Source organism: Mus caroli, unplaced genomic scaffold (assembly GCF_978045245.1).
Source record: "Mus caroli unplaced genomic scaffold, Mus_caroli_1 scaffold_2, whole genome shotgun sequence".
In the NCBI taxonomy this organism is placed as follows: domain Eukaryota; kingdom Metazoa; phylum Chordata; class Mammalia; order Rodentia; family Muridae; genus Mus; species Mus caroli.
The window spans coordinates 99,768,101-99,791,050 of NW_028227257.1; the positions used below are offsets into that span (position 1 = coordinate 99,768,101).

Consider the following 22,950-nt stretch of genomic DNA (forward strand, 5'->3'; position numbering starts at 1 on the left):
AAAAGGACCAGAACATCATAAATTTCATTTATAGCTGTTCACTAGGTGCACTTTAGCCTATCGTTACTATGTCTTATGTATTTATATAGCGTATAATTTTAAAACAAACTCAGACTTGCTGGTTTCATGTAAGTTTTGAAACTATGTTGTAGCTCTTTGGATATTTACTAAGAAACTTTAAATGATTTTTTGATGTATTACTAAAATGTTCAAGCCACTTAAAGTGTTGGAGTGCTTTATATAAAATAGAGTGTACTAATACTGGGAAAGTTCATAGTATTTCTTCTGGGACTATAGTAAGATTAGTAGCAATAGCAAGAAAGAATAATAATGTTAAAGTTGATGTCCCCAATGATAATATATCTTAATAAGTTGATATAGTTCTGAGGGTAGATAAAATAATCATTGTTGAAGAAAAGGAGTTAATAGAAATTGATTGGGATCTCATAAGGAACAGAGCCAGTGTTCAGACTTCAGTCTTAGCAGGAAAGACTGCTTTTTACTTCCTTCCTCTTTCTGGATCTAGTAACGGTGCTTTTAACTGGTTGCTAGGGTGTGAATATAAAAGTAAGTTTACAAACCGGTTAATGAAGTTTCTTGCTATAAATGTAACTTTTGTGTTGTATTAATGTTTAAAGAACAAAATTAAACATGTTGGTCGCTTTTTAGTGCATTGTTCAAAGATAAGTACATATGTGTTGCTGTGTAAGTCTTGGTGTTTTCAAACTATATTTTATATACATTGTTTATAAGCTAAGCATCTACCTTTATTTACTTTTTTTAACTTTTAAAAAAGACGTATTTTTCTATACTGTGTGTGTAAGGATGCCTTGGTTACGTGTTTGTCAGTGTACTGTGTATAGACTTCAGTGTCCACAGCCGCTAGGAGAGGGCATTGGATCGCCCTGCACCTGAGTTACAGACAGTCGAGCATCACCATGTGGGTGCTAGTGTTCCCATCCCAGAAGAGCAGCCAGTGCTGTCGACCACCGAGCTAGCTTCAGCCGCATATGTGCCTTTTTGTTTTTAATGTCCACTTTAGCTTCAGATTTTTTAAACTCAATTTTTGATTTTGCCTTTGAAGTGCTATGGATTGAAGTAAGGGCCTGTCACCTGCAGACCAAGAGCTCTGCTGCTAAGTGCCACCCCAGATTCCCCTGGGTTCATTTCTTAACCAGATAAAGAGTTTGGGAATTTTACTGTTTTATTGTGGCCCTACTACATTGAACATGCTTATAGTCCCACCTGAAAGCTTGGCTTGGGTCTTTCTCTCTCTCTCTCTTTTTTTTTTTGTATTTTGTTTTGCTGTAGGTTGGGGTTTTTTTGGGGGTGGGGGTCCTGTTTTTGAGGCAATTTTTTACATATATACATAAAATAATCTGTGTTTCCCAGTTTTGATGCAGTGCATATTCATGTACCACAGCACATTTGACACAGAACATTTCCAGCATCTTTCTGTGCATCTTCATGGTAGGTTTCTCATAGCTGTCTTTAACAGTGATGTCACTGCAGTTCTAGCTGCCCGAAACTTCTTTTCATGAATATGGAATCATACTTTGTCATCTTTTAGTTTTATTTTTCTCTTTTACATAGTGCTGTTGAGATTTATTTTGGCACAGAGCAACATTTAATTCCTTTTTCTTCCTGAAAAATAATTGTGCAGTGTTGATACATGAGTTTATCTGCCCATGTGCCAACAGACCTGAGAGCTGTCTAACTAGATGACTTTCACATTACTTTGTTCTCAGAATCTCTCTGTTTGCCCTGAGGATGAGTCAATCATCATGTCCTCTTTTGTTAACACTATGACTTCCCTAAGTGTAAAACAAGGTAAGCAGCCTGTTGTAACAGTTAACTTTTATAAAATTGTTCTTTCATTTTTGGTTATATTTTTATCTGTTACCTTTGTCTTAATTTAGTTCTGTCAGAGGAAAGTTTTCCAAATTGGATTTCAGATGGTGTTCATAAAAATGTGTAAGGTGAGCGGGAGTCCTAAGCATTGTGTGTGGCTGTGGCCCACATGGGACAGCAGTGTGCTGTTAGGAATAGCATGTTGATCTGAAGCCACAGGTGGTGGGAACCTTCAGTGTCAGCATTGGGGAGGCTGAAGCAGGCCAGCTTGCTCCACATAGTGTGTTCCAGTGAAGCCCTGATCAGAAAGCCAAGTAATAGCACTAATTTAAAGTCTGTACCGGTCACCTTATATATACTGTCCTGTTTAATCCACAACATTCAAAAAACAGTTACTGCTTTTGTTTGTCAGATTTGGAAACTATAGATTTCCCTAAGGGGTTTGACAGTTAACTTTTCAGTCATTTGTAACTAAGCACAGTTATTTGAAGTTAGATATGCCAACTCAAAAATCAGTGTTGTGCCTGCACCAGCTGGCCGTGCTTTGAACCTTCTCTTCCAATAGCTTGATAGGTTTTAGTTTTTATTCTCTATAAAAATATATCAGAAATCCTGAAAAGATGAGGTTGATCAGTATATATTTTAGTTCTGTCAAGCTTTATGCTTAGTATATAGGAAGGTGACTGCTACAGCGTTGTGTAGTAATGCTTGGTTTGTGTGGCATTGTGAGACTCTAGCATTCTAACAGTCTACACTGCTCTCCTACGTTGTCACTGTAAACACATGAAGACTAGAAGCTCTTCAAAGGAAATTGCTGTCTCTTGGCCCAGCTGCCTACTTTCCAGGATTTGAGAAGTGTTGCAGGCTTAGCGCTTACATTAAATTTTGTTGCTTTTATTTTTTTATGTAGAAAATTCACTTACCATAAGCCATCCTAACTAATTTTTAATGTGTTATTCAGTTAGGTATATTCAGTCGTCAGAGAGTATTTTGATTAGAAAATTGAAACTTTGATTAGAAAATTGAAGCTTAGACTCCACTCTCCACTCCTGCAGCCTATGACAACACCACTCTTCATAGTGGTTTTGTAAATTTGCTCGAAAACCTTTATTAGTGAGGGTGTATAGTTGTATCTTTATGACTGTGACTGACTGCTTTTTTTCTTTTGGGGGGTGGGTATCTTCTTTGTCCTCCAACTCTTTACATAATCCTTCGACCTCAGCCCCCAATTAGATAGGAATTAGGCATAAGCCACTGTGCCTGGCTCCGACTCATTGCACACAATGCCATCAGTGTCCAGCGATATGTAGAATTTCCTTCCTATTTAAGGCTAATTTTCTTTTGTAATTATTGTGACATTTATTAAAAGGCTTATTTTCATCAAACACGTAAGTTGCTTTCTTTTGGGGTATTTTGAACCACTCTGGTATGACAAGGGGTGTGTAAATAGCACTTTTTCTTTTCAGTTGTATGCCCTAAATTGAACTGTCTCATCTGTTTTTACTGTGTTTATTTTGGTTTCGTTATTTTCGATATGGGCCCTCACTAGGTAGTCTGGCTGTCCTAGAACTTACTGTGTAGACCAGGCTGGCCTCATACTCAAAGATTCTGCCTGTATCGACCTCCCACTTGCTGGGATTAAAGTCCTGCACCACTGCACCAGCTGTCTTAGCTCTTAAAGTAGAAAATATAATTAATGAATTATAAAAGCATTAACTTGTTTTGTCCCCCTTTTTTCTGTTATTGCAGTTGAAGATGGAGAAGTGTTTGATTTCAGAGGGATGAGATTAGATTGGTTTAGGTTACAGGTAAGAATAACTTGATTTGTGTTGTTCTGTTTTTTTTTTTTAATACATTATAGTTTTGTAGCTTTATGAATTAACCCACTGAAAAGATATCTTGTGTGCTAAACCACAAACATGAAGCGTTTTGTAAACTATTAAACTATATAAATATATTTCTAGCAAGCCAATAGGTTTTTAATAAAATAGGTTATGATTTTATAATATCTATAAATTTATATCCCTAGTTCTCTTGATTATCCTTATTCATATATGTAAATTTAATTTGAAAGCACAAACGTTTTATTTTTTTAAAAAAGCATGTTTATAATATAGCTGTGAACTAAAAAAAAAAGCCATTTGGTAAAAACTTGAGCTTGTATGCTATGCAGTGCTTGGTATAAATCATACTTCCATTATAATACCAGAGCAACTGCAGACAATATGTAAACAGTTGTGATATATTTCAATGAAACTTTATTTATAAAAATACGCAACTAGGGTCTGAAGATGGCTCAGCAGTTAAGAGCACTGGCTGCTCTTCCAGAGGGCCTGGGTTCAACCCCCAGCACCCATAATGCAGCTCCCAACTGTTGTAACTCCTGTCTCAAGGGATCCTACACCCTCATGCAAATATACATGCAATCAAAATCACCAATAAATAAATTAAAATAAATAAATTGCTAAAAATATACTAAGCAATTGATCTGTACTTTCTGGCACCTGATCCATTAACCCAAACTTTTATTTCTAAATTATAGAGCTATATAGTTTTAGACTTCAGTAATGTCATTTCATATGTATTTTTTGATTATTAAAAAAGAAAATCAAACCTGGACTGAAGAGATGTCTCAGCAGTTAAGAGCACTGACTGCTCTTCCAGAGGTCCTGAGTTCAAATCCCAGCAACCACATGGTGGCTCACAGTCATCTGTAATGGGCTCTGATGCCTTCATCTGATGTGTTTGAAGACAGCTACAGTGTACTCATATACATAAAATAAAATTTTAAAAATCCTAATTATCTTTGTGTATACTATAAATGGTCTTTATTGTTAAGCAAAGAGAAGAGGGAGTTACCCTGTTGGAGAGTTTTATAATCTAACTATGGAGACAAGGCCCAGCGAACCTGCATTTGATTCCCAGCATCCACATGACAGCTCACAGCTGTCTGTAACGCTGGTTCTAGATTTGTTGCCCTCCTCTGCCTCTGGACACTGTGCATACAAATGATGCATAGACAGATAGGTAGGGAAATACCGTACATAATTAATAGATAAAAAAATGAGGGTTTTTTGTTGCTTTTTAAAAAAGGATTGAATTAAGAGATACCACAGATATGGCTGTTAGTTAATTATACCATTAAAAGTGAAAAAGCTCACCTAGAATTTGTAGAAATAGATGTTGTACAAAGTTTGAAAGATGTGTGGAATTTGAATACAATGGTAGCTTTTTTGGGTAATGAACAAAACTGAGTTAAGTTTTCTTGTAAGAAGGAAATAAGATGGCAGAACTTCATCACTCACAGTTGACTCCAGAGTGAAGAATGGGATTGTTGAGATAAACAAGTGTGGCCAGGGAGAGCCCGAGGATTCTACCCAAACCACATGTTGTTGCAGTAGAGCAAAGGCATCACAATTAGTTCTTGGAGAATTTTAAGTTGTGTGCTTTGTCCTCACTTGGGTTTTGATTCTAGGATTTTTGTTTGTTTATTTGTTTGTTTGTTTTTTTCCGTTTTCCTGTTTCACTTTGGGACTTCTTTATATGTCTGCATTATTAGTCATTGTCCTTTTCCAAAGGATCACGTTCCCTTATCACTTTAGACACTTAGGCGTCTTCAGTCCTTTCCAAATGTGGCCCTCTCATCTTTCTTCTTATCTATTTGGATTGATCCTTTCTTAAACGTGGTTTGGGAGCACACTAATGCTTGCATTGTGGCAGTCATGTCGGAAGCTTGTTTTCAGCCATTGCAGTTGGTGCTGCTCCTGAATCTGTTTCCACAGTGCTACTTAGATTCTGAGGATCAGTTAATGAAAATGCTTGTTAAAGGCGTGGCCATAATGGATTCCTCTTTACAGTAGATAAATAAAAGCAGATAATACAGTTAGGTTTGTTTTTTGTTTTTCTGATGTATTTTTCATCACTTTCTGACTTGTTCCTATAGGGACTGGTAATGTCATCTACCTGAAGGCTTCTTACCACTGTAAGATTAGAGATTTAGTTTTTAACCTTGCTTATAAAACATAAGTTAGTTTCTTGTCATTCCATGGGTGACAGGGCATGGAGTTCCAAGAGACCAGTGACTTCCACATCTGCAACTCCGGCAAGAGTATGCTGAGGCCTGGCAGACGACTGCCGTGTATGCAGTGGGCGTGCTTTGCAGCTGAGAGAGCTTGAGCTTGAAGAACTTGCTATTCTCTCAGCAGCACACGTGCTTCTCAGTGTTTTATGTAAACTTCCCTTACTTCTCCAGTTTGACTGCTATCCATGCAACCCCAATAAGTAGCCATGGGAATGAGTAGTCTGGGTTGTGCATCTTTTTCATATCTAAAATGTTGGAGTTAATGAGATCCACAAAGAAGTGCCTCCTAATGGGCAGAACTGTCATAGCAGCTGGAATTCTGTTGCCCATCACATCTAGTCATTTCCCACAGTTAATCATTTGAGTAATCATCACTATAGACCAAGCCTTCATAAGCTGTCTGACATGTTGCCAACATGGCTGTTTGATAAGCTTCTGCCACTTTTTGCTTTCTGGCTATGTCCACCTTTCCTATTCCTCCCATGTGCAGCCAACTTTCTTCAATATGAACTGGCCATTACACAAAGCCCTCGATGGTTCACCACTTCTCTTCCTTTGTTTGCACTCAAACCCTGGTCACTGTGACCAAGTGTTTCTCTGTAAGCACTGTGTTCTCTCCTTCTTAAGTGTCCATTGTTCATGCCCAGGGTTCTGGTTTTGATTTGATAATCCTAGTTATGGAGTTTCTTTCTTCACAGCCTGCTTGAGAGTTTTAGTTAAGTCTTAACTTTCTTTGTATGACCCATTTTAATTTACTTACTTGCATGTGTTTGTAGAAGTTATCAAATTCGTTTAGTCTATTATTTTATCCAGTTTTGTGTATGTGTGTAGATGTTTCTGGACAGGGCACACATATGGAATGCAGGAAAAGTCTCTTGGGAGTCAGTTTTTTCTTCCACCATGTGGGTTTAAGGGATTGATTGAACTAGGTCATTTGGTCAACTAGAAACAGCCCCACCTGCTAAGCCAGTGTACCAGCTCCTACTATGAACAATTGTAGAAAATGATGCTTTGATACAGTAGTAAAGCTTAAATGTTTTTCAGTAATGGACGTTTTCCCTCTGTACAAAGAGAAGCGTTGAGTCATTAGCAGTTCCTAACTGCTGTTATTTGTTGTTGGACTGCTACAGGCGTACACTAGCGTCTCCAAAGCTTCACTTAGCCTTGCAGATCACAGAGAACTTGGAAAGATGATGAACACAATCATATTCCATACAAAAATGGTAGATTCCTTGGTTGAAATGTTGGTGGAAACATCCGATCTCTCCATATTTTGGTATGTTGAAATTTTCCTTAAATCTAAACTGGAAATGTTTTATTATGAAGCTGCTTGGTTGTGTTTTGTTAGCAGCTATCTCAAGATAGCTCAGTATCAGGTTCTTAACCGTAAATGGAACAATAGACTTTTATAAAAACTTTGTAACAAGTTGGGTGCACCTTTAATCCCAGCACTTGGGAGGCAGAGGCAGGTGAACATCTGAGTTCCAGGCCAGCCTGGTCTAGTGAGTTCTAGGACAGCCAGGGCTACACCGAGAAACTTTGTAAGAAAAAGAAGCTTGCAGAATTGAGGTTTTTATGTCTGGTTTTAGTTACTCTAAGAGCAGCCAACTCTTCCTAGTGTGAACTTTCTAGCACTTTGTTTGAAGATATGTCTCACATTAAGGGCTTATTTGCATATTTAGTGAGTGTTAAAAGATTGTGGATAAATCAAGGAGAGCAAATATGGATATTGATAGCTAGTAACCATGCCTACAGTGTTAGACACTTGTGTCACAGTGATGTGCTGGCTGCTTATTGCACTGTTGTAAGCACAGCCGCTCCACACTTTGCACTACCACTCACTTTTCTCCCGTTACCCTCTCCAGAAAACTTACTTCTTAAAGAAAGGTTGTGTTGTCATTTCCTTTTTGTCTACCATACTAAATATTTAATGTTGGAACGAATGACAGATTGAGGACAGACCCATAAACAAAGCCACGCCACAGTTCGGACTGGAGTGCTTTCACTCTGTAGCTGTGTGGTAGTAATTTGGTTCCCTGCTTCTTGGCCTTGTAGAGGGGTAAGCTGGGACACCGTATGTCTTGGTACTTCTACAGCGCTGAGATAGATCTGACTGGATAGTGGTAACGCTGTCTAGGGATCCATAGAGAACATGGTCGGAAGCTTTTTGAGCTTAGCACTCTGTTAGGAAAGCGTTTATTACTTGTGCTGGAGACGAAATCACCAGGAATGAAGGCCTGCTTCTCAGAGAAATGCAGCAGTCCAGTCACTTTTTGGGTGAGATTTTGACTGTGTGTTAAATGTGTAAGAGTTTGAAGATTATTTGGACCCCTTTGTTACTGTCTCAAAGCCTGTCCTAGAAAGAGGGTGAACACTTTTTGTTTGCATTCTTTTTTTAGCTCTAAAAGGGTTCCTATTGTAAAAGAATACAACTATAAACTTTCTGGTTTCTTAGAGATAAAAGCATTTTGTATAATGTTTAAATTGTCATATTTGCTTAATTTTATTCATATTTTAAAAATCGATGGCATGATTGTTTAGTTGGTAATATTTTTCTCAGTGATACTTAAAATAATAGTAGTCCTTATAATTGATAATTCCTTAACCCATGATAAAATTTGAAGATAAGAGTTTTGAATATCATGTGTTCATATTCTGTAGATATCACATATTACCTGTTTAAGTTTTTATTTAAAGTGTCTTGATATTATACAAAGAGTATTATTCTGAATGAATTATTGACATGTGAAAGGTTATTTTGAGGGGGAAATAACTGTTCTTAAGGGAATAAGTGTGATCAGGTGGTAACCTTTATTCACTTGGGTTAAGAGAATTAACCGGCCATTGGGTGCTGTATCATTTGTTTGCGTGTAAGCTATGAGTGTAGCGGTTAGACTGTTTTCTGTCTTTCCTAACAGTTTTTACAGCCGTGCTTTTGAGAAGATGTTTCAGCAGTGCTTGGAGCTGCCCTCTCAGTCAAGATACTCCATTGCCTTTCCTCTGCTCTGCACTCACTTCATGAGCTGCACACATGAACTGTGTCCTGAAGAGGTAACTTCACCCACCATGGGCCTCATGTGGTGAAGCTCGACCAAATGGGTAGCTAGCCAAATGTTTATGGCGACATAATTACTTAATTTTTCTCCTTACCTAAACCATCTTTGTATAGAATCAGAGAAATTCTTAAATAAATACATGATAAAACAATGATCAGTAAGATGTATGATAGAGGCAAGTAGGAATATATGTGAGTGTATAGATATGAACATATAACAGTCATTTGTCTTTTAAAATAACTGATATGCTTGGTATTACTATTTATAGATTTATTCATATAGATAGATTTGTAGATTATATATATATATATATATATATATATATATTAAATTAAATTTCTATACTTTTCATTGTAAGACTGAAAGGACTTGCAAATTGAATTTATGGAGAACTGACCTGTAATAGCATGGATATGTTGGGCAGAACCCAGGTTTTCTGACGTTTGTGGGACAGATATAAACCTATAGTTCCTGAGGACAACTACTAATCAGTAGTTTGGAGATCCTAAGTATCTAGAAAAAAATGTACTGTGTGTCAAAAAGGATAAAGTTCTAGCTTGGAAAAATAAGTTTCAATGATCTGTTACACTGCATGGTGACACAGTTACTAATAAAGAGCTGGGCATAGTGGTGTTCCCAGCACTCAGGAGGCTGTGTCAGGAAGATGGCAAGTTCAAGGCCAGCCTGAGTTACCTCAAGAGACCATCTCAGAAAATAGTAATAATAATGAATACTTTAAGTGGCTAAGATGAATAGATTTTTAATGTTTTTACTACAGAAATCAAGTTGGTAAGTGATTGGATCTTTCTGTAGTGTACACACAGATCATAATGTACACAGTGTGGCAGAATGCTTGGTGGGTGTTCAGGCCCTGGGCTTATCCCCAGAATAAAAGGAAACTATAGGGGGCTGGAGAGATGGCTCAGCGGTTAAGAGCACTGACTGCTCTTCCAGAGGTCCTGAGTTCAATTCTCAGCAACCACATGGTGGCTCACAACCATCTATAATAGGATCTGATGCCCTCTTCTGGTGTGTCCAAGGAGAACCACAGTGTACTCAAATACATAAAATAAATAAATCTTTAAATTAAAAAAAGGAATCTATAAAAACATGAAGCATCAAATTATATCCCCAATAGATGTAGTTATCATTTGACAACCAGTGAGGAAATAAAATGGAAAGATGTGTCTCTGGTCTTGAAAAAAATTATTTTATAAGTGTGGCAAGACTATACATTAAAAATTGAGTACTGTATTTTTTTGTAACTTAGTGTTTACTCTCTTTTCTTAAAACTGCAGAATATGTTGAAAAGAAACTTGAGGTAGCATATCTCTAGCTTGTGAGTATTCTTTGAGAAGAGGACTTTAAGAGAGATGAGGTCAGAGGAAGCCTTAGGAAGCTGAAAGGAAGACTTGTGTGACATGTCAAGACACAGTTGAGCTTGGTCCCTAGCCTGTTATCCTTTCTACTTCAGAGGCGGAGGCAAGAGGATTGATTACATGGTTAAAGGCCAGGCTAGACAACATACTGAGAGCCTGTCTCCAAATAAAAAAAAAGGGCAGAAGTGGAGATTGCCATTTATTGTTGAATGCTTGCACAGTTAAATGTTCATGGCTCTGGGATCAGTCCACTACACACGCTCCCTCCTGCCCCAATCCTCTGAGCTGCCTCCCCACATATACATACAGATTGACCAATATTTCATTATGTCTGGCTACAGTGTTTGGATTCCTATTACAGTTTACAGGTCATTTGAAATTAAATTCAAGGTTTACAGATTCAGGAAAGATTGCCTTGTGGGTCAGATATGTCTTTGTTCTATACCTTTATTTTAACAACATAGAGACTTTCTGTATGGTACACGAATATGAAAGACAGAAGGAAATTGTTTCTTCTCATGTATTGTGGAGAATTTATGGCTTCATATACAGAATATTCTAGTTATTTTTGACAAAAATCCACCACCAGACAGCTACAAACCACCAAAATTAAACACCCACTCATGTGGCAATAAATAGGTTGTATATTACATAGATAGATATAAATATATATACATACAGGAATATTAATAATATCCTGAAATGAGGCACACCATCCCCACTCTTGCCAAATTCAAAGAATGCATGTTCAGTTTTGTCTTTTCCCATCCCTAGGAAGCAGTAAGATAATTTCAGAAATTTTAAATATCTTCTTTATTTTTCCAACTTGATTTCTAATACTTTTTTTATTTATGTATTTGAGTTCTTGTGTGTTTACTACAGAACTATGTATTAGATGTAAATATTAAAGTGATTTAAGATTAGAAAACTCTAACACAAATTTGCACATGTACATCATGTACCTTATTTTTAAATGTTGAAAAACTAGATTTAGAACATGGTGAATTTGAGCCAGGCAGTGGTGGCCATGCCTTTAATCCCAGCACTTGGGGAGGCAGAGGCAGGCGAATTTCTGAGTTTGAGGCCAGCTTGGTCTACAGAGTGTGTTCCAGGACAACCAGGGTTATACAGAGAAACTCTATCTCAAAAAAACAAAAAAAAAAAGAACATGGTGAATTTGAATGATGAAATATATAGTTTATTATCTTCCTTTTTGTAATAGGTCTGAGTCTTGTGATCCTTCTGCCTTAGTTTCCCCAGTGCTGGGATTACAAATGAGTGCTACCATACCTGGCTAAATACAGTTTTATGCTTTATAAATAGAGATTTTTAGAAGATTGTTCTTAAATCACAATTTTTCTTACATTGTTACCAAGTATCTATTTTATATGAACACATATAGTTTAATTTGGGTTGTAGAGAAAGCAATACACATATACTTCCCCAGCCCTTATAGCAGAATAGGACTTTCCCTGAATTTTCATGTTTGTGTAAAGTGTTTTGTTGAGATCACGTCCTTGTGACCTGTGTTACTTCTGTCTTCTGCCACCAGCGCCATCATATAGGAGATCGTAGCCTTTCCCTGTGCAATATGTTCCTGGATGAGATGGCCAAACAAGCTCGAAACCTCATCACCGATATTTGCACAGAACAGTGTACTCTTAGTGACCAGGTAATATTTTAAGTTTTTCAATTATTTCTTCTGTCAGTGTTAGAATTAACCTTAACATCTATAGCTCTGCCAGGCGGTGGTGGCGCACACACCTTTAATCCCTGCACTTGGGAGGCAGGGGCAGGCAGATCTCTGTGAGTTTGAAGACAGTTTGGTCTACACAGTGAGTTCCAAGACAGTCAGGCTACACAGAGAAATCCTATCTTGAAAAAAAGAAAGAAAACATCTGTGTTTCCATCTGTAAAACCTGCCCGTTTCCCAGATTCCTTGCAGTATAAAACTTTCACTCTGGCTTCACTCTCAGAACTCCCCTAACAGCAAAAACTACTGGTTTTTTTTAAAGATTAATTAATTTATTTTATGAATATGAGTACACTGTAGCTGTCTTCAGATTCACCAGAAGAGGGCTTCAGATCCCATTACAGATGTTTGTAAGCCACCATGTGGTTGCTGGGAATTGAACTTAGGACCTCTGGAAGAGCAGTCAGTGCTCTTAACCGCTGAGCCATCTCTCCAGCCCCCAAAACTATTCACTGTCTACTCTATGCTCTATTGTACAGTGTGCCCACTAGATACTGAACAGATTTGGTTTCTTCTTTATAGGCCATTTACATAATCATAGTGCCAGTTATATCTCACTCCATAATTGCCTGGTATGTTTTTATTTGTCTTTTGAATAATAACTTGAATAAACCTTAATACTTGAGTAAGTTTCCACCTCCGCCATGCTGTGTAGGGCCTGTGATCTAGATAGGTAAAGTACTCCCTGCATTTCCGTCCTCCTGGTTGCTCGTACCAACCCAGCCAAGGTAGCCTGCAGTAGTTTATACATTCCGAGAAGTCGGTGCAGCAGTATAACAGCCTTTTTACCCAATTTCAGTTATTGCCGAAGCATTGTGCCAAAACCATCAGTCAAGCAGTGAATAAGAAGTCAAAAAAACAGACGGGCAAGAAAGGGGAACCTGAAAGGGAAAAACCGGGTGTTGAAAGCATGAGGAAAAACAGGCTGGTAGTGACCAAGTAAGCCTTCCTCTTCTCCTGTGTCTACTCTGGTGGGGACTCTTTCCTCTGTGCTGTTAGAACTGAGGCAGGGAGAGGAAGTACGGAGATTTTATTGTCTAACCCTTACGAAACAAACAAAGCAAAACAGAAATCCTTGTAAGTTTATCTGTTAGTACTGTATTCGACAATGTAGACTCACTGTGTCACTGCTGTGACAAAGTACCCAGCCAGTGTAATCTAAGATGCTTATTTGGCTCACAGTTCTAGCAGGGGAGGCAGGGAGGCTGGGGCCCTGGACACTCTGTACCTGCAGCCAGGAAGCTTCCCTGGGCTCCATCTCGCCGAGTGACACTGCTCACAGTTACCTCTGTTAGCCCTCACATACACACACCCATGGGGGTTAACTAGGTGACTCCATCTGTTAAGTTGACAGTCGATACTAACCATCACATAGGTAATAGGTGGTATTTGTCTTGAGGTACAGAATACTAAAGGCCAAGAATCTGTCTCAAATTCTCTGAGGCGTATTTTTAACATAAGTCAGGTCGTGGACTTAGCACTTAGTGATACATCAGAATATGTCTGATACCATTATTTGAAAAAATAAATATGCTAACTTGTACTCACAGACTTTAGTTAGCATTTTGATTGGTGGTTAGAAAAGCAGAGGTGGACAGTAATGGGGTGAATGTTGTTTGTTAAATGTTCTACCTGTTCCTAAGACGAAAAAGCCGTTGCCACTTTATAAACAGTGCCTCCGCTCCACAGCAGATTAACACCATCAGGAGGAAGTTATTGCTGCTGAGGGCTGAATAAGCGCCTCTTCTTGTGGTGCTCAGTACATTTATTATGCCGAATGTAGAGGGATACAAACGATCCTGCTTAAATATTGCTTGAGTTAGATATAAACCTTTTGAACTATCAGTTTAAGAATAAAAAAATAAAATTCTGCAGTGTTCTCTGAAGTCTTGCTATTTTTATGAAATTGATTTGGAAGTACCTGTTATGAACTATCATGTAATTGTTATTTATTACTGTTTTTTAGCCTTGATAAGTTGCACACTGCACTTTCGGAGTTATGCTTCTCCATAAATTATGTTCCAAACATGGCGGTGTGGGAGCACACCTTCACACCGAGGGAGTATTTGACTTCTCATCTGGAAATCCGGTTCACTAAGTAAGAGAACACACAGACTGTTGTCACTGCTTCATTTAACAAGCTTGTGTTCGTTACCTGATGCCTATCCAGTACCACCTGTTATTAGACTTCCTGAGGTGAACTGGCGCACTGCATATAGCAGTGGGCCGAGAACCATGTGGAATAGTGAAGTGAGACTTACTGGGCAGCAGGTTCCTGCCCGACACTTACTGCTAGTTACCGACACTGACCATGTCAGCAACTTCCTCCTAAGATTAGTTGTCGTACACAAACAGGGCTTATTCGCGTAGTTTGTCTTCAGGCTTATGGAGGGTAAGTGAGTAAGGCCAGGAGCTCACTAGGATGCGGTCAGTAAAGAGAGCACAGCAAGTGAGTAAGAAAAGATGCAAGCATCGAGCGTCATCAAGTGTGTAGTAGGCTTTGCCTGAGCACTCCAAGCCATCAGTTCTGAGTAAGGTTTACAGACATTTGAATGATACTGCACTAAGGAATAAAAAATTCTTTCAGTTCTATGAATGATACTTTAGATTTCTGAAAGTTAACTATTAAGAAAGTGTTTGTTACTTAATTTTTAATCTTGAAATTTAATAATTTAATCTCAGTATCTGAAAATTTTGCCAAAGGATTTTCAAAGTGTTTATGATCATGAATGAGTAATGTTTCCATTGCTGTATGTGAAACATTGTGGCAAAGAAATAGAATAAAGCTGGAGATGCTAGCTGGTATGACGAGAACACTGCAACAAGAGAACAAAGTAGGACTGTATAAAAACAACAGTAAAGGGAACATTGAACTAGTGATTGTCAGTGCGGCGGCCAGCGCTGCACAGTGCCTTGTGCTCCCATTCCTAAGTCAGATACACTGACAGTAACTTCGGTATTGAGACCCAAGGCTCACTCTGCCTTCTGGTCCTTAACACTGTCAGCTGGGTGGGTGGGAGACTGCTGGCCAGGATCTGAGGTTCAGTTTTTGGCTCCTGTGTTTTCCTTTTGTAAATAGTTTGGTTATAATCTGTGGGCATGCAGTGCCCTTCCCAAACCTCTTTCAGTGATTGGGTTAAGACAGGGAGCAACTGGCTTTGTGTGGGTTTGTTTTGTTTTTATTGTTCAGTTTTAGTCTTATTCCTCAGGGCCTAAATACAAGAGTAGTAATTTTCATCTTGAGTTGGCCTATCTGGATGTAGTCCTAGCTGTGAGCTTTGTCTGCTGTGTTAAAGACGCATCTTTAGAAATACAAGTCTAATGCTTATGGGGACTTCTTAAAGTGATAGGGCCTGGCAGCAAGGCTCTGTAGGTAAAGGTGCTTGCTGCGAAGCAGGCAGACACTTGGTAGAAGGAGAGAACTGACTTTACAATGTTGTCCTTTAACTTACACACACACACACACACACACAAGTAATTTATCAGTGTGATTTTAAAATATTTACTTGTAAATAAATGTAATTTAAGTAAAAATTTTTAAGGGAATAGGAGGAACTGATGCAGAGAAAGATCACTTAGAGAAGTATTTTCAAGCTTGTGTTTCCTGTTAGCTTTATATATACATGGCGAGTAAACGTGCTTTACTGTGCTGTTCAGTGTCATCTCTTTTTTTAATGATATATTTATTATTATGTATAAGTACACTGTAGCTGACTTCAGATGCACCAGAAGAGGGCATCAGATCTCATTACGGATGGTTGTGAGCCACCACGTGGTTGCTGGGATTTTGAACTCAGGACCTTCAGAAGAACAGTCAGGGCTCTTACCTGCTGAGCCATCTCGCCAGCCCTGTTCAGTGCCATCTTATTTTAACTGTCAAGTAGTTTGTTGAAGACCAGCATTAAGTCAAACAAACATTTATAGATGCTCATTTATTTTGTCAACTTTAGATCAGGGTATATGACTTTATAAATGGTTAACTAAACTATTATCTCTAGTTACACATTTACATTCTCTTTAGGTGTTTGAAAACTGCTCATTCTAAACAGACTGCTTCCAAACAGTGATTTTTTTTTTTTTTATAGCTTCCTTATGGTTTGAACCTTAGTTTATTTATGAAATGTTAGTGATGATAACTGCATAGCTATTTTAATAATACTGGGATTTAGTTCATTCACATAAAATTCAAAAAGCTTCAAAGCAGCAGTGCCAAATAATTTTAAGCTTTAGGGTAAATATCTCATTGTCCTTGTTATATTAATAGAGTTTTTAAAGTCCACTTTATGTCTGATCATTATTAGTAACTTACATTCTTTGAATGATTTTTAATTGTATTCTTCATCATTTTTAGGTTATGAGATGACAGTAATTTCATGGCTTTATTTAAGAATTAATTTTATTGCTTATTTGATATTAGATGTTAGCAGGTTGAGTAGATTGTTTGCACAAGTGAGAAAATCTTATATCTGTTATTATCTCCAGATCAATTGTTGGAATGACTATGTATAATCAAGCTACACAGGAAATTGCAAAGCCATCAGAGCTTCTAACAAGCGTAAGAGCATATATGACTGTACTCCAGTCCATAGAGAACTATGTGCAGATTGATATCACCAGAGTATTTAATAATGTCCTTCTTCAGCAAACACAACACTTAGACAGCCATGGCGAACCAACCATCACGAGTCTATATACAAACTGGTAAGGAGCACATTTCCAAGCTTTGAAGGATGGAAAGTTTTGTTTTGTAATAAACTCCTTAGGAAAACCATTTTATGGTTAAGTTTTTATATATGAATCTTTTGTATGCATGTATGTATGTGTACCGCATGTGTTACTGGTTCCCTCAAAGGCCAGAGGAGGGCATCAGATCCCCTGAAACCAGAGTCACAGTTATGAACCAGCACGCATATTCTAGAAAACAGGCTTCAGTGTTCTTCCCCGAGCCACCCTCCCTCCAGCATTATGTACCATTTATTTTATCAGTTAACTTAAAACTTATATGTAGGGATGTAGACTATAATAAACACTTGAACATGCCATTTCTCCTAGTTATAAATTTACTTTTCTTTTTAGGTACTTGGAAACTTTATTAAGACAAGTCAGCAATGGCCATATAGCTTATTTTCCTGCAATGAAAGCATTTGTGAATTTACCCACAGAAAATGAATTAACATTCAATGCAGAGGAATATTCTGATATATCAGGTGAATATTATATGCTAGATTTAGAAAATGAAGAAAGCCTGATTGTTTTACATGGTAACTTAATTTGGCTTGGTTGTTTTTCGTATTAATAATTAGTTTATAAGTTGGGATTGTCCAGTATATCAGTGTATCTTAATATATTTGCTCTGTCAAGAAACTGAAGTTAATTAATTTCCTTTCAGAAATGAGATCATTATCAGAGCTCCTAGGCCCATATGGGATGAAGTTCCTGAGTGAGAGTCTTATGTGGCATATTTCATCACAAGTAGCTGAACTTAAGGTACAGTCTTCACCAACCCACCCTGCTGTCCCTGTTTGCAGTGTTGGGGTTTGGTCCTCTGACCTCTCACATGTTAGGCAAGTGCTCTACCACTAGCTTCATCTCTAGCCTTTTTCTCATTTTTTATTTTGAAACAGGATCTTGTTAATTTCCCAGGCTGACCTCAAACCTTCTGCACCAGCCTCACAAATAGCATTTTGAATATAAGCTGCTCTACATGGCTTTAGTTTACCCTTTAAACATTCATTCTTGTAAAACACTTCAGGAATGTGAAAATACCTAGAATTTAAATTAGCCTGACAAGAAAGTACTAGCACATGAGTGAAGTTAAAGCAACACAGAGCCTCTCAATGACATCTTGGTTTAGTTGCAGGTGAGAAAACAGAGAGGCCAGAGTGGTGAATTAATTTGTAAAAGTGACGGGTGTTCAGATGCTCAGTGTCCTTAAGCCTTTATCTGTTGCATAACGAGGCTTTTATTTGATTATGTCCAAATTCTCGCCCAAGCTGTTGGTTCCAACTTATTATTTGACTATATTGCTTTCCATATTACCACAGATTGTAGCATGAGCATTCTTAGTTTATTGGGCAGTATTAGCAATTGAGTGCAGGGCCTCTCGTGTGATAGGCAAGTGCTCTCCCACAAGCCACATGCCTGGTTTCTTAGTTAGGGTTGCTAATTGCTATGAAGAAACGCCATAACCAAAGGCAAGCTGCAGAGGAAAGGGTTTATTTGGCATATGCTTCCACATCATAATCTATCACCGAAGGAAGGCAAGACAAGAACTCAAGCAGGGCAGGAACCTGGGAACAGGAGCTGATGCAGAGTCCATTGCTGTTCACTGGCTTGCTCAGCCTGTTTTCTTAGAAAATCATCAGCCCACATATGGCATCACCCACAATGATCTGGGCCTTCACCCATCACTCACTAATGAAGAAAATGTCCTAGATCTTTTGGAAGCACGTTCTGAATGAGGTTCTCTCATTTCAGATGACTCTAGCGTGTGTCAAGTTGACATAAAACTAGCCAGCAAACCTAGTATGTTTTATCTTAAACCCTTTAAGCTGGTTGAAAATGTCTTTGGACTGCTTCATGATTAAGTAAATATAATAATGGCAGCAACATTTTAAATTACCATTTTTATCATTTTAGGAATATGTCAGTGCTAAGATAAATTATATTGAATAAGAACCCCCCCCCACCCACCCACACACACACATTTGTATGTATTTATAAAACGACTGTACATTTTGAGAGAATTTTAATCTGGGTCACTAAACCTCTTGGAACTTGCCAGACTAGAAGAGTCATGTTTAAATACTGTAGTGTGTCTGAGTGTGTGGTGGTCCTTACTCTTGCTTCTTACTCTGCTGAAGTTTCCTGACCTCTTCATGAATTGGAAACCGAAAGGAAAATATTAGTCTTACATAAGTCATTTTGAGATTCTTTTATTAAAACAATTGTATAGCATGATCCTCTGGACTTAATGAATTTTGGTTTTTTTGTCTTTCAAATGGTAACTTGCAAACAAGTACATGAGTCATTAAAAAAAAACCATGCCTGACCTGGGCTCCTGTCTTTTTTTTTTTTTTTTTAGAAACTTGTGGTGGAGAATGTTGATGTTCTAACACAAATGAGGACCAGCTTTGACAAACCAGACCAGATGGCTGCACTCTTTAAAAGATTATCATGTAGGTTACCCATAGTACTTTTTATAAACATTCAAAAGATCTAACATGCAATATGTAATTTCTACCCAAAATTTGTAACATAAATGGAAGTGACAAACTATGAAAAGTGCTCTTTAGCATATGAAGAGATATAGCAAAAAATACTAGTCACAGGGCTTTCCAGTGTACATCTACTCCATTCACTCACTCATTCATTCATTCATTCATTCTCCAGGTGGCAGGGTCTCGACCCAGTCGGGCCTTAAACTCATTACTGTCTGCCTGCCTCTGCTTTTTGAGTTGCTAGGATTAAAAATGTGTACCACTACACCAACTTTACTTCAGATATGCTTGACTACAGTTTTTTTTAATACATGACAGTTACTAGCAAATATTACCTGTAATGAGTTCTTGAGCCTACTAACTATATTAAGTCTACATTAATTCCACTAAGAGATAATTAACTTCCGAGTCCGTAACTTTCTAAAACTCATTTCCCTGATGTGGCCAGACACCGAGTAAAGGCTATGGTATATGTTGACAGGCTTTAGATCTGTAACCGTGGACCCAGTCAGCAGATCTGTCCCCTCAGGAACCCCTCCCTCTGTTGTCTTCTCCCTACGCTTAAACTCACACACACGTTCCTGCCACCACAGAGCAGACTCAAGATTGGCTTCTATCACTTAGCATGCTTCTGAGATTCTTCGGTATGTGGTGTCCACTGGAGTAATAATTTTTTCCCTCTTTTTTCCTTTTCTATTTTTTTTTTTTTTTTTTTTTTTTTTTTTACTAATTAGTATTCTACTGCATGAGAACCTAGGCCTGTCACGTACATCTTTAACTTTTATTTAACTATCTTCTTGAAAACGATGCTGCAGTTATGCTTGACTCATAATGGTAAAGGTCTTCCCAGCACTGAAAACTTAAGAAATCCAAAATAATTTGTATTGGAGAAAGGCAGAGTGTGCTAATTACTCTACTCAAACCCCGGGGATGGGGCAGTCTGACAGGGGTGCTCTCAGTCAGTGTGTGTGTGCACTTGACATGTGCAAGGCCATGGCCACTTCTTCTACGTCAGTGAATCTGAAAGTCTCAGTCATTGGACACACAGCGTGTATTTAATATACTTTAGCACCTGATACTTTCTTTTCAAATGCTTAGGAAGCACTTTATTGTTTGTCTTCTATTTTTAAAACCTCACTTAATAAAAATTACCATAAAATTAGTGCTACAAAACACCAAAGATGGTCTTGTAAAACACAGTAGTTGCCAGGACTTAAGAAGGAAGCATTGTTGAGTTTGGGCTGTTTACCATGGAGGCAGTATTGGTATCAGATATATATGTTATAATTTCATACTACTATAGACCAAGATGGGGAGCAGGAAGCTGAGTTTATTGTGTGGTTGTTTTAAAAAGAAAGATCAACTTTACAGTTACAGGAGAAAAGCATTTTCATGTTTAATTTTTATTATTTTGCTATTTCCAGTTTTCTTTATTCTTCATTGTTTTTGTTTCTTCCATGTTCTGGAGTCAGCTGATCATGATCTACTACTAGCCTTGGCTGTCCTAGACTTTCCGAGTAATAAGCAGGGTTTTGATTGGACCTTGTCATTTGAAGGAATTAATACACTGAAAGGTTTAAGAGCCCAGTCTTTAACTCTAATTCACTGTCCCTTAACAAGGTTATTATGTATGATTACATTTTGTATATAATAAGACTTTGGATTTGTTAAAACTAAAATTCAAAGTGTTGAGTCGTTGTGACCCATATTTATAAAATTAGCCTTAAAATAAAATCTATTAAGCCTATTTTGTTTCATTAGGAAAAGAAAAGATGTGCTTGAGAGAGGCCTCTTCAGAGCAGAAGGCTATTCTGAGGTGAAACGCTCTGACCACCTCCTCTTGTGCTCTCTTCACCCCATAGCCAGAAAGCCAGATGTTGGATTTAGAATCAGCAAGTCATGCTTTCAGGAGACAGGCATTATGACTTATTAAAAGTGGCTCTGAATTTGGGGTCAGTATGGAATTGGTTTTCACTTTAAGGCTTCTGTATCACTCAAATCTCATAGTGTACCCCAGTCCTTACTTCCTGTCCTCAGACTGTCACCTGACTCCAGACCACTATCTTCCAGCTTTCTGCCATGATGCTTTGTTCATTCACTTTTCGTCCTCCCGGCACCATGTCTGAGCCTGCACACTGCAGCAGAGCATTAGTTAGGACGGTGGTCTTGCTGCTTTGGAGCTCTGTGTCCTGATCGTACCTAGCCTGTGACACAGTGCACCTTTCCATTGCTGGTCTCCTGTCGCTCACAGAAACCTGATCACTCTTCTGTTTACCCTTTTAGAAATTTTGGCGAGTAAAGCTTTTCGTTTTCGTTTTCGTTTTTGTTTTTGTTTTTCAAGACAGGGTTTCTCTGTGTACCCCTGACTATCCTGGAACTCACTCTGTAGACTAGACTGGCCTCAAACTTCAGAGATCCACCTGCCGCTGCCTCCCAAGTACTGAGATTAAAGATGTGCACCAACACTGCCTGGCTCCTTTTCTTTTTTTAAAGTTGTGTTTTTAATTACATTTAGAGTGTGTATGTCTGTGTGTGCATGCATGTATGCTTGTGTGTGCATGTCTCTCTCCGTATGGTTAAGGTCATGTGCAGAGGACAGAAGTCGCTTCTCCGTCAGCCACGTGGGCCCTAGAGGTTGGGCTCAGGCTGGCAGGCTTGGTAACAGGCCACTTGACTGGCTCTGGTTTAGCTTGTCTTGGAATGTCTTTTCCTCCTGGTCTTCCTTTATGCCAACTGGGATGACACGTTCTCAGACAAACCATTTTGTTCATTTTTTATTTTTCTATTCACTTTTTTCCTCTGGTAGAAACATTTCCCTAGTCTCTTGTTACACCACTGCTTATTGATCTGCCAATCAGCTGTTCATCAGGCACTCACATGCTGTAGACAGATAAAGACCAATAAATTGATTTATCTTTATGTGGAACTTAACCATGCATTTGTGGGTTGGGGTTTTTTTTAGCATGTTTTACATCTGTCACATTTAGCGCATATTTTTATTTATGTTGCTTACTAAAACATTTATAGTTGACAGTTTAAAGTCTTAGAAAGTCCAAACAAAACACCCGAATTCCTGCTCTTCATTTGGCATCTGTGCTTAAGTTTTCTATAGAGATCTTTCTAGAAATTTGATTGAATTTCTCATTTAAATGACAGTCATATTTTAGGGGTATGTGTCTGTGTCTGTGTGTGTGTGTGTGTGTATGAGGGTGTGTGTGTGTGTGTGGTATCTTAGCATATATGTGTGTAGTAGGCACACATGCCCTGTGGCTTATGGCAAGTGTCTTCCTTAGCTGTTACTCCACTTATGTTTTGGGACACTGGGTCCCAGAACCCGAGGCTCATCAGCCACGCAGGATGTCTGTCCAGTACACTGTATGCATCTTCTTGTTTCCTCCCCGCCCAGCTTTTACACAGGTGCTCAAGATCCAAACCATACCTGCACAGCAAGCACTTTACCCACTGAGCCATCTTCCCAGCCTTGTAACCTTCTTCCCTGCTTACACAACTTGCATCAAAACCCAGGCTGTTTTTCTATATTGTAGTATACAATGTCATGTAGTTCATTGCCTTGTATTGGGGTATTTAATACATGTTACCTTTGAATCCC

At 38.3% G+C, this 22,950-nt stretch overlaps 1 protein-coding gene across 4 annotated transcripts in view; it reads left to right on the forward strand.

Annotated features, from left to right (window-relative positions):
- Nckap1 (NCK associated protein 1) overlaps positions 1 to 22,950 on the forward strand; it is an 80,704-nt gene that overhangs the window by 43,974 nt on the left and 13,780 nt on the right. For all 4 annotated transcript variants that reach the window (XM_029474109.2, XM_029474108.2, XM_029474110.2 and 1 more), the window contains 11 exons: positions 1,749 to 1,830; positions 3,601 to 3,659; positions 7,063 to 7,208; positions 8,851 to 8,983; positions 11,920 to 12,039; positions 12,920 to 13,059; positions 14,087 to 14,218; positions 16,603 to 16,821; positions 17,197 to 17,327; positions 17,510 to 17,607; positions 19,205 to 19,298. In XM_029474109.2, coding sequence (XP_029329969.1) covers positions 1,749 to 1,830; positions 3,601 to 3,659; positions 7,063 to 7,208; positions 8,851 to 8,983; positions 11,920 to 12,039; positions 12,920 to 13,059; positions 14,087 to 14,218; positions 16,603 to 16,821; positions 17,197 to 17,327; positions 17,510 to 17,607; positions 19,205 to 19,298 — 1,354 coding nt within the window. The remainder of the gene's footprint in view (positions 1 to 1,748; positions 1,831 to 3,600; positions 3,660 to 7,062; positions 7,209 to 8,850; positions 8,984 to 11,919; positions 12,040 to 12,919; positions 13,060 to 14,086; positions 14,219 to 16,602; positions 16,822 to 17,196; positions 17,328 to 17,509; positions 17,608 to 19,204; positions 19,299 to 22,950) is intronic.